Here is an 11828-nt window from a genome sequence, read left to right as displayed (position 1 = left end):
TCTCCATAGCCCCCAAGCCCTGGGTCTCCAGAGCCCATTTCCCGCTTCCCTCTAGGTCCAGGCCCTCCAGCTGCAGGCTGAGCCTGGGGTCCCACGGCAGGACCCTCAGTGGATGTGAAGCCCAGGTGCAAAACCATGTGTTTATTTTTATTAGAAATGTTCTTGGTATAAAAACAATCATGCGCTACACATTGTCGTCAATAACCATCACCAAACACCCAGGCACTGAACTCCGTGTGGTCAGCAGGAGGGGCAGGCGGGCAGGCGGGCAGGACACACGGCAGATGGGCGGGGCAGGCGGGCAGGCTGCGGGCCACAGGGACACACACAGAGGCCACCAGGAGGACGCAGCACTTGGCAACACACTCGACATTTGTTTTTGTTTTGGCTTTTTTGTGTTTTGATTTTTTTTTTCCTTTTTTCTCTTTTGCAACATGTAAGGTTTGGTGAGTTGGGGAAGGGTGGCCAGGAGAGGGGAGCAATGGCTGGACGAGAATGAAGCGGAAGAGAACAGGAAAGAAAATGGCAGAAAAGTGACACAGGTGGGACCCAAGAAAGCAGGAGGAGCTGAGGACAAAGAGGATGAGGGAGAGGAGGCAGAGGCAAGAGCCAGAAAGGAGACACAGAAAAGGCCGAGAGCACAAGCAGTCGGGGACACCAGAGAGGCAAAAAGTGAGACAAAGAGATAAGAGAACAGAAAGAAAGGGCTGGAGACAGACAGAGGGGTAGCCAACAGCACAGACAGAGACGAAGGGAGGGAAAGATCTAGCACTGGGGCCCACACGGCCTGAGCCCCTGTGGTTTGGGACCGGGAGGGGCAATGGTCCAAGATGCAGGTTCTTGTGGTAGCCTGGCACTGCCCCGGCCCCTCGTCTTCCTGTCGCTCACCCAGTTTGCCCAGGCTGCCAGCAGTGACGGCCGGGGGCTCTGCTGTCCTCAGCACCAAGCCACGTCCGTGGGTGCCCACGGGCAGGCAAGACATCAGCTGGGCCCTTGGGTGTGGCCCTGGCCCAACGCACCATCCACAGGGTCACGGCTCCTCCTGCTGCTCAGCTCCATGGCCTCGCTAGATTGCATGGTTGGTGTAAGTGACGTAAGTCTGTTTGGTGGCCAGCGCTGGAAGGAGAGAGACCAGGGGTACCCAGGAGTCAGGGGCTGCTTTTCTCAAACTCTCCTTCCACACGGGCATAACCCTGCACAAGAACCTACCATAGCTCCCCACCTCTCATGGCATCCAGTCCTGAGCTGAGCTATCAACATTGCCCCAAACTGCACCGGCCCCGCCTGGGCTTCTCCTGCTGTTCCCAGCTCCTCACCCAGGGACTGGGCCATGTTTCGCACCTCCACACCTTTGCCGGACTGGGCTGCTTGCCTGGAATGCCTTTCCTCTTCCCTTTTTACTCTAGAGATGACTCCTTCCTCTAGCATTCCCTCCCCAAACCCCACTCCCGTGTGAGGGGCTCCCCAGCATGGGGCCCCTGCCACCTCCTAATTCTACCAGACTTCAAAAGAAACCTTTTTTTATGACATCATATAACCTTAAAATATTATCAAAGGGAAGTCTTTCAGAAGTTCAACCACACGCAATTTGGATGCGCACATGTAAGGAATATACATTAGAACGGTGGCCTAGGGGAAGAGAGTGAGGGACAGGGACAGAGGAAATAAATAATGAAAACCAGAGTGGGGCCATGCATGGCTAGAAACTGAGGCATGCGATTGACTCAGCCCTCTGCTCCACTCCCAAGGAAACACAAGTCCCCCGGATCCCCAGGGTCCTCTGAGCATCCATCCTTTCTACTTCTCGGTACCCCCGTCTCCCTCAGTCTTGAGCCCCTATTATCTGCCCCTGTCCCTCTGGCCCTTACTCCACCAGCTCTCATGAGCAGTGTGAGTGTCCCCCACCCCTCCAGAGTGCAGACCCCACAGCAGCCTAGTGAGGCAGCCAATGAAGCATCACCCAACTTGACAGATGAGGAACTAAGGCCAGAGGGGTGAGGGGCCTGGCCAGACCCTTGGTTTTGTCCTGTTCAGCCAGGGTTTAGGCCCTCCCTCAGTGGCCTAGGAGCTGGCTCAGTGGTGGTAATCAGGGCAGTATTGCTGCCTGGAGCAGGAGCTGATCCACGAGTGTGGAGAGAAGCAGTGGGTGGGAGAAACCAGCTGCCCTTTGTCCTAAAGCTGCCCTGACTATCGGTCGGGATCTGTTGGCTCAAAAAGGAGGCACATCTGCCAGACTCAGCCAGGGTCATCTGGAGAAGGGGAAACTGGGGGACAAGTGTGGTGGTCTGCAAATTGTCCCCCCAGTCCTCTCTCCCCTATTTCACTGGGCACATGACTCTGAAGGACTAGGTTTCCCAGCCTCCCTTGCAGCTAGGTGAGGCCTTACCTGACTGTGTTCTTCCTCATGAAATACACATGGAAGGACTGTGTGCAGCTCCCATGTCATTCAATTAAAATGGGTCTTTCCCCCATGCTTCTTCTCTTTTCCCTTCCATGAGCAGAACAACCATTGAGGTCATCTAGCCTCAATCTTCAGGGAGCCAATGGAGCAACAAGATGGAAAGATCCTGGGTCCCCACTCCCACCCACTCATGATGTCCTATTACAGCAGAGAAACAAACATCTGTCTGATTTGAGCTGCTCAGTTCTGGGACCTCTTGGTCACAGCAGTGTAACTGGAAGCCCACTAACACAGGCAGGAGTTCGGTGTCCAACTATCAGTCTATCACATGGGGAGGAAGCAAACTGGTTGGGGACGGGGTGAGCAGAGGGGTCCACCATGGGACCAGTAGGGAGGCATGAAGGTCAGAGTCCAGCTCAATTAAAGGAAGAACTTTCTCCTGGCCACAGTTGAGTGGAGTCAGTGGCCTATGAGCTCCCTGTCTACAGAAAAATTCAAGCAGATGATGAAGAATCACTTAGCCGGATGGTGGTGGGCAAGTTTCAAGGTTTAGGTGCTACCTGGATAGCTGCCAGTGGAAGAAAATGGTGCTACAACATCCAAAAAAAGAATAAGAACACAGCATGACACCTTACAGCTCATGAAGAATTCCCACCTTCACCTCTGAAAGGACCCACGACCTTCCAGGGTTCTGGATGACCAAGAGGGCAGAGGGCAGAGGGACCACAGGACAGGTCAAGGTCCGTTTGAGGGGGGGGCAGCATCCAGGAGGTGGCCTGGGATGGCAGGAGGTGTGAGAGGGAGATCGGCACAGATCAGTACCCTGAGGGCAGGAACTGAGATTCTAGTTGCAGGGCGGCCTCACACTCTCTCTGAGCCTCAGGCAGCTCTTCCCCTTCTTTGCTGCGTCTCAGTTTCCCTGCCTGTAACTTGAGCAAGTGGTCTTTTTGCCTAAACTACTTCTCCTGAGGGGCTTCCAACTGCCCCCAACATCTTCACGCCATTCTATCCCCCATGGTCAGAAAAACAGCAGCAGTGGCTATGTGAATCACAGCAGGCCAGGCTGGTGAGAATCAACTTCCCAGGGCTCCGTCACCCCCTGGGGGAACTGATAAAACTCAGCTTCCAAGCCTGTAAAACCCAGCAGCTCCTGGCTCAGAGGTGAAAAAAACTCTCAGCAGCCACAACAAAATCTCCATTGACTGCAGGGGATGCAAGCCTGAGGGCAGCTGAGGGGCAGCAGGGGCAGCTGCAGACTAGAGAAAGTGTGGAGAGGAAGGACCGCAGGGCCTCTGCTCTCCTCTAATGCCCCACCTGTCTGCCCTAGAAAACCCAGCTCACAGGTTCCAGAAGCTGGAAAATGGGAGCCGTGAGTCTGCCCAGGGCCCCCACGAGCTAACAGTGAGGCTCCAAGGGAAAGGCTCTGGCCAGAAGTCAGGAAACTCGGGGTCCAGTCCTGCCTGCAATGCTATGGGGAAATCTCAACACCTGCCATGTGGCCCTTCTAACAAACTGACCTTCTCAGAGCCGAGATTCTCTCATTTGTAAGACTGGGGTGGTAATAAACGCCAGGTGGAGTCAGCCAAGAGGTGAACGGAACACTCTATAAATCCTGCAGCACGCTGGGCAGAAGGGCGGGGCTGGAATTACTCCAGCAGTGGGGGCCGGATAGGGACAGCAACACTCCCCGCACGCTCTCAGTATGAGGCGAAGGCCGAGGGGTATGGGCCGAGGCCCTGAGCCCACCCGGTGCTGACAACAGGCCCTGGCTGCTGGTTTTCAGTTGCCGGAGGCGCAGATAACAATTAGCCAGGCAGCGCTAGGCGCTGGTTGACAGCCCCCATTTGTCGCCCCTTGTCTCCGCACCCAATCTGCCTGCAATCAGGCCCCTGAATTATTTATTCTGTTGTTTGTTTAAAGATATGTAGCCTGCCAGTGACAGAGTGAAAAATGTCCCTGTTCCACAGGAGTGACACCTTTCCACTCCTCCTGCTCACACCCCCACCGTCCGGCTGCCCCCAGAATTAATCACCTGGCTCCTGCCCGATGCCTCCATGGCCTCTGTTGTCACTGAGCTGAGAGACAGTGGGGGCACAGGGTGCTGGCCACTGGCCTTCACATAGGAGGTAGGGAGAGGGGCTCCCTAACTTCCCTACCATGAAAGCCCCTAAGATTTTCAGGGGGGAGGATGCCAAGGCCTGCAGGGGGTCTGGTGACCGCAGACCCCTCGGTCCCTCCTAACCCCAGAGCAGCTGGAAGTGAGCCCCGTGGGGGCTGCTCCACAGCCTGGAGGCCCCCAGGCTCCTCTGGGCAGGAAGCAGGGGCCTGGGGATACGGGGTTTCCCTCCCCAGGCCTCCACACCCCTCCTTCTCTGGCAGGAGTGGGTAATTGTCCCATGTTCCCAGGTGACTGGCTGGAGCAGAGGCAGAGGACCAGTACTGAGCCATCAGAGCTCTCTGTGAGGGCCCCACCCTTTATGGGGCCCTCTGCCCTGTCACAGCACCCATGGTGTCACCCTTTGAGGTCCGGGTGTCACCTCCGGGAGAGGCTAATATCCACTAACTCTCAGGAGCATTGGGGAAAAGTGCATCTGACAGACCTGCTCCTGCATGCAGCAGAGAGGGGGCCTGGAGGGAACGGGACCTGGGACCTGAGAAGGGAGGTCTCCACGGGAAGGAGGAAAACTGAAGCAGGGACGGGGTCCCCAGTCAGGCAGAAAGGCCTGGTCGGGGCTTCAGCTGGGGTTTCTGGACATCCAGGTAGACATGGAAGGCCAAAGGTAGGAGTCGCATGCGCCCCTCTGTTCCTTCCCTGCTCTGTATGGGGGCCAGCATGACACCTGAAGGGAACCCCGGAGTGGTAGGTGGGGAGAAGCTGGTGTTCTAGGGGGAGGAGGAGGACTGGAAAGAACCAGAGGTCACAGGGCAGGGAAAGGGAACACACAGGCATAAGGGGTGTTGATCAGAGAGGAGAGGGTGTCAGAAGCTGGTATACGCTCCACAACAGAGGAGCACAGGCTAGATCTCTGAGGAAGAGGGAAGTTGGCAAAGATGGTGGCACTGCTCTGTAACCAGCCTGAAGGGACCTGTTCTGGCCAGCCCCAGACTGCAGGCCTGCCCCTCAGCCACCGAGGTCCCTGCCTGGTGCCCTCCCCCACCACAAAGCATGACCCTCTCCTGCTGGGTCTCCTCAGACAGTCCCCCAGACAGGCGGCTACCTGAGCACCACTAGGCAGTTCTGTAGGTCCCTCTGCCTCACCCTGCCCTCACTCACCGGTCCTGGCCAGTTCATGTCCCGGGTCCCCATTGCTCAGGTGCCTGCTAGGGGATGGCCGAACAAAGCCAAGCTGGGTGTTACAGCTGCCCAGGGCCACTCCCACCCCATCAGGTTACCAAAGGCCAGTGTGCAGGGCCCCTGGGACGACCCCTTCTCCCAGAGGGGCTGAAAGGACACAGGTGGAGACCCGTGCCCCAGCACAGGGAAATCCTGGGGTCCCGCTCACCCTCAGGGCCCAGGCGCCCCCTGGTGGCCTGCCTTGGGGTGGGGCGCAGATCCCTGGAAGGGTGCTGCTAGGGCACAGGCTGGGGAAACCTTCAGGTTCTCTCCAGGCCACCAGGAGGGGCAGGACAGAACGGGCTCTAATGCAGTGCCTCAGGGCTCTCCCTGAGAGGCTGGCTCCCACCTGTAGCCTCAGGGTTCCCCCAGCGTCCTCCACCGCCTCCCCAGGATGGGGCATCGGGGTAGGGAGCGGCGGGGTGGGGCAGGAGCTCAGCCGACCTGCTGCAAAAGGAGCGGGGCCTGGGGCCCGAGGGGGCGGAACGGGACCAGGCACTCACCTGGGGCCTCGAGGTTCTCGCAGAGCTCAGACTTGGCCTCGCCGTTGGGCCGGAAGTTGCCCTTCTGCGTGAACTTGTTGGACATGGTGGCCGCCGTGACCACGGCTTTGAGGCTGCGCTTGCGCTTGGGCACGTTCTGCTCCGGGTGGAAGAGGATGATGTAGACCTTGGGCATGTAGAGCATTCCCAGGGATACCGAGGCGCTCAGACTCACCGAGACGGTCAGCGTCGTCGTCTGGATGTACAGCTGGCGGAGGGCAGGGCGGCATCAGAGCAGGCTCCACCCCGTGTGAGCCCTGACCTCCGCCAGTTCCCACCCAGAGACGCACCTGGGGACCCCACCCTGCATCCCGCTGCCTTCAGGCAGAAGGAAGTCGTGGCTTGGAGCTGGGACTGCAGACCAGGGTTTCTGCATTCAAATCTCGGCTCATTACTTCCAGCTGTGTGATATCGGATATGTGTCACGTCCTTGTGCCTCAGTTTCCTCACGTGTAATATGGACATGATAATGATAGTACTTACTTCCTACGGCTGTTGTGAGAATTAAGTGACTTAATAAATGTTTTAAAAGTGTGGAAAACATCTGGCACATGGTAAGTGCCAATTCAGGTTACTGCTGTTATTTGCTATGTGGAGGCGGCGTGCCTGAGGAGAGGCTCTCTGGAGACCACAGCCGGCCCTTCTCAGGGCTGAGGGCGAGAGGAGCACCCCTTGGTGCTTTGGAACAACACCCAGTGGCCACGTCACAGCCCCTCAGACCAGGCCCGCATTCAATGACTGCCCCCCAACCGTCCCCAGTGCAGAGCACGGGATCCCTGGCACCCATCGCAATATGATGGTGGCAGCAGAGCTCATTTCATGCTCGCTCACCAGCACTAACGGTGACAGATGTTTAGCAAAATGAAAGCCCATTAATCTGGGTGTCAGATAATCCATTTTACAATAGTAGGGCCTTCCAGGCAGGGCTCGGCAATTCCCATTGTCCCTGTCTGGGATTCCCCTCCCTGCCTCTCCCTTCCTCCAGGTCCTCCAGGCCTCAGCCGCCCCTCTGAACCTCCTCAGCCAAGGTGGGACCAAAGGAGACCCAGGCTAGGCCTCCTGGGTCTGGGCACGATTGTGGAAGCAGGAAATGCTCTTCCCCAAATCTGCTTTCTGGGCCTGAGTCCTGCCCTGGTACGTGGCTGATGTGCCACCTCCTCCAGGAAGCCTCTCCTGACCCCCAGCTCTATGGGCCCCCATGATACCCTTCATTTCTTCTACCCAGACCGGCAGCGTGGACACAGGTCTGGACTTGTTTCCTGAAGGCAGAGGGGCCCTGGCCTCATCTGGCAGTACCCCCCGTGTAGGGACCAGGTCTTCCTCTTCTTATATTCCTCTCTGTCCCTTGCACGCCCCTCCATAAATGCCTCATGACACTGGATGGGATGACCTTCATTTCCAGCACCCTGTCCTGGGTTTCCTACCTTTGGGAGAGGGACTGGAGAAGCTGTAGGGCCTGAAAGGAGAATCCTGTCCTTCTGTGGGCCTCAGTTTTTCCCTCAGTGTAATGAGATGAAAGCAGCTACCTTACCTAAACCATGAGGCTACCCCAAGCACAGACCATGAAGCCATGTGAAACTTGCTTTTAGTGACTGCAGGCACTGAGGTGAAACTGAGGAGAAGAGACATGGGGGACACGGAGGCATGACTGGACAGCCATGATGTGCCCAAGCCAAGGCGCTGACACTCCTCGAAGTGCAGCCTCCAGGCTGGCGTGGCCCAGGTCAGGCAGAGCTCCGAGGGGAAGGAGGCCGAGAGCGGCCACTGGTTCAGGAAAATGTCACAGGCCCAGGGGAAATGAAAGCCTGTCCCCCAGTGAGCACGCGCCCCTCCAGACAGAGACAGGCCTCCATCCTCAGACACCACTTAACTCTCACCCCTGGGCATGGAGCTCTCCTGGAGGGAAAGGTCATGACCAGCCAGTGGGGGCATGCTGGACACCTCTCCCGCCCGAGATGGGGCTGGTGGCCAGAGTGAGAGGGCAGGAACAGGCTCTAGAGCATTAAAACAGACACTTGGGGAATATCATAGAGTCTCGGGCTAATGGAGAAGAAGCTTGTCATCTGGGTCTTCACCATGGCACTGGGAGTTCCCTGGGGACAAGGTGTGTCTCCCTCTCCCTCATTACATCAGAGTTCCCTGAGGGCAGGGCTGGCTCTCCTCTCACACTGGGGGTTCTTGGGAATAGGGGTTGTGTTCCAGGTGAGACACTCATCTTAGACCCTTTGCCTGCTCCTTGTTGATGGGTGGAGTGCAATTGGGCCCACATGGAGTTGGCGGGACCAGGGATAGAGGCCCTTCTCTGGGCAGAGGAACACTTGCAGGGGACACAGTTCTATGTTGAGGGTCAGTGTCCTGGGTTCCAGATTCTACTCTGCCCCAGCCCACTGTGGGATGTTAACAAGTTTCCTCCCCTTTGGGCACTAGATGCCCCTCCATGAACACAGGCAGGGCCAGTGCTGAGAGCACAACCTGTGCACTCACCCAGGGGCCTGTGCCTAGCTCTCGGTTTAAGGTCCTGCTGCCACCATATTGAATGGTGGATAATTTCTGAACAGTGGGCTCTGCGTTTCCATTTTGTGCTGGGCGCTGAAAATTATATAGTCAACTCTGAACACATGGGCACAGTCATTGGTGTGCTGTTCTATTTTGTTTTTCAGCCTAGGAGCCTTTCTGCAAACAAAATTCAAGGGATATAAACAGATCAAAACCCTCCCTCCCAGCACGGGCCCTGGGGGCTCCTCTAGCCATCCCCAGCTGGGAGGTAGGCCCTATACACAGCAGAAGCGGGGGCCCTGTACACCGCCAGTTCCGATCCTTGCCCCAGGGAATGGAATTTGAGCCCTACCATGGGAACCTGCCCCTGGCTCAGACATTGTTTCTGGAGCCCTACTCTGTGGAGGCACACATGGCCACCAGGAGGTGGTAGCAGGTTAACCCTTATCAGAGAAACAGTGGTCTAGACCCCAGCAGGCACTCCTGAGGGGCTGAACCCAGGCACCAAGAAGGTCTTAAAGGGAGGCAGAGTGAGAGACGGCCTTCGGGCTATGATCTCCCCTCCTCTCCCACCCACCCACCTCTTAGCCCGCTGGTGCCTGAACTCCCAGCATCCCTGCTCCCCTGTGCGGATGGGCCCTCGCTGCACTCCGTCCTCCGTGAGGAATCCTGCATTCAACTTCACTAGTCATGTGCTCCCCACAGTGAAGGAGCTTGTCTGAGCTGAGTTGGATGCGGGAGGGCAGAGGACACCTGGGGTGAGGAAAGGGCACAGGAAGGAGCAGCTGTAGATATGGATGATGAATTTCCTGCTTTCGTGCTAGGCCTGGGGGTACAGGGTTTGAGGGGCCCCGGTGGGGGCACCAAGGAGCTCTGCCTGCCTTGTGCTTCTGCAGGCTGACCCTGATGGCAACCGAGATCCTCCGAATCTGTACAAACCAGACAAATGAACTTCCCCACACCCTGATTGCCTCTGCAGCCACATCCCGCCCAAGCATGACTGAGCAGTAACCCCACGTAGTGGAGAAAGCCCGCTCAGTGTAATGCCAAATGGCTGCGGTGTTAAGCCCTGGAAATCCGGGCTAAGGCTGGGAAATCCAGCCGCCTGCTCACCAGAGCGGCACAGACAGCTTCACTCTGTGCCAGCACCTGAACCCTCGGGGAGTGTGCAAGTGCATGTGTGAATACATGCATGCCTGCTCACACACACACATCAATATACATGTACATACCTGCATTGACACACACACCTGACCTCACAGCTGCACACTTACATCTGACTCAGCTGGGCTCACACACACACACATACACCTTCACACATGGGCACATATACATAGACACAAATGTACTTACACACATCTACACACATCTACCTGCACACACTCACTAACACTTGCACTCACACATCTGCACACTGTGTGCACACTCCTGGGCACATATACTCAACCTACACATCCATACACACACCAGCAGCTACACACCCCTCAGCACACCCATCAACCCATCCCCAATCAATCTGCATGCACATGGGGACACACCCGTGCACACACACACCACACATGCACCACTGAGCATGTACATGCACAAAAAGGCACACACACGTCTATACACACACACCTCTGCAGGCACACCACAACTCCTGACAACAGCCACACCCCGCTTGATCTACATGCAAACACACACACTTAGCAGCCAGACCTGCAGCTTGCACTGGGACATCTTGCAACTCGGCATGACATGGCCCAGACACAGCCCCAGGTTGCCTGAGTCTCTAAGAAGCCTGGTAGCCTGAACTGCAGGAACTTCAGAGCGCATCTCCTCTGCCCCCTCCCATTCAGAGGCCCAGAGTGGGAGAGGTATATGTCCGATGTCCTGGGACACCAGGGAGAGAGCACACCGGTGTGACGCCAGCCTGTCATATGACCTGGGACAAGTCCCTGTCCCTCTCTGGGCCTATGAACTGATCATCTCAGGGACTCCCTTCATCATCACGGCTGGCTGGGGGAGCCTCCTAAAAAGGCAGGAATCAGAGGCTGGTAGGTCACCTGGAGAGATTGCAAAGGGTAGGGAGGCTGAGTTGGGGGCTGGGTTGCAACATCTGGAGACCAGAGGGCCTGATATCCTGGGATGACAGGGACCCCACTGGGGAGTGGGCTGCTGGAAGGCAGCCAGGGGGAATTATGGCAAGGTGGAGGGAGGGGCTTAACTGTCACGTGTGGGCCTCCCAGCCAGGTACCTTTACTTCCTGAGGAGGTGTGGGAAGGGGCCTCCTGGTATTGTTGAGGGTAATTTCTCAAGCTGCCAGCTTCCTGGGGTATGGGATGGCCTCCCCACTGGCTCCACGGGGCCCATGAGCACTGAGAGGCGTGAGGGCCTCTGCCTGCACCTGCACTCAGCAGGGAGGGCCTCCCACAGCAGGCCTGGTGGAGGCCAGAGACCCAGCTTACAGCACGGGTCGGGCGCCGTGGCTGCATGGCGGCTGCTTGGCTCAGACATGCAAGGTGGGATCCCCCTGCTGAAGCAGGCCCAGTGTCAGATCTCAGATCTTAGGACACTCACTGCCAGCCCCAAGGTCTACCTCTTAGGGCCCCCACAGGACCCCTATTGGAAGATGACCCTTGAGGAGCTGTTGGAAAAGAGGTGGGCACCTACCAAGGAAGTCCCAGGGTGTGAGGTATCCCAGAGCTGCAGGGGGGAAGGGTGTGCTCAGGATGAGGGGGGTGCTCCTAAGTTAGACAAAGTGGGGTCAAGTCCAGCTGTGCCACCAAGGCAAGTCACTCCCCCTCTCTGTGCCCCTGTGTCCTCATCTGTAAGCAGGAGATGATGAGACCTCACCAGCTGCCATGGGGCCTAACAGCCGTTAGGTGAAGTGTCTCCACATGACAAGCACCCCATCCCATGGCAGCTTTGGCAGCTGCCTCACTGAAAACTAGGCATCCCTGGGAGTTCAGACTGATGCTAACAGCTCCCCTCCCCTCCCCTCCCCTCCCCTCCCTTCCCCTCCGCTCTCATCTCCTCCCCTCTCCTCTCCTTTCCTTTCCTTAGATGGAGTCTC

At 57.2% G+C, this 11828-nt stretch overlaps 1 protein-coding gene across 5 annotated transcripts in view; it reads right to left on the bottom strand.

The window, feature by feature from the left end:
- Positions 1-258: 258 nt before the first annotated feature.
- GRM4 (glutamate receptor, metabotropic 4) overlaps positions 259-11828 on the bottom strand; it is a 135059-nt gene continuing 123489 nt past the window's right edge. For all 5 annotated transcript variants that reach the window (XM_011945437.1, XM_011945435.1, XM_011945439.1 and 2 more), the window contains 2 exons: positions 6239-6485; positions 259-1116 (listed from right to left, as the gene is read on the bottom strand). In XM_011945437.1, the coding sequence (XP_011800827.1) occupies positions 1067-1116; positions 6239-6485 (297 nt within the window). In that variant the 3' untranslated portion in view covers positions 259-1066. The remainder of the gene's footprint in view (positions 1117-6238; positions 6486-11828) is intronic.

The sequence above is a fragment of the Colobus angolensis genome, unplaced genomic scaffold (genome assembly GCF_000951035.1).
Source record: "Colobus angolensis palliatus isolate OR3802 unplaced genomic scaffold, Cang.pa_1.0 Scaffold24, whole genome shotgun sequence".
In the NCBI taxonomy this organism is placed as follows: Eukaryota; Metazoa; Chordata; class Mammalia; order Primates; family Cercopithecidae; genus Colobus; species Colobus angolensis.
This window is presented reverse-complemented; position numbering and strand designations above follow the sequence as displayed.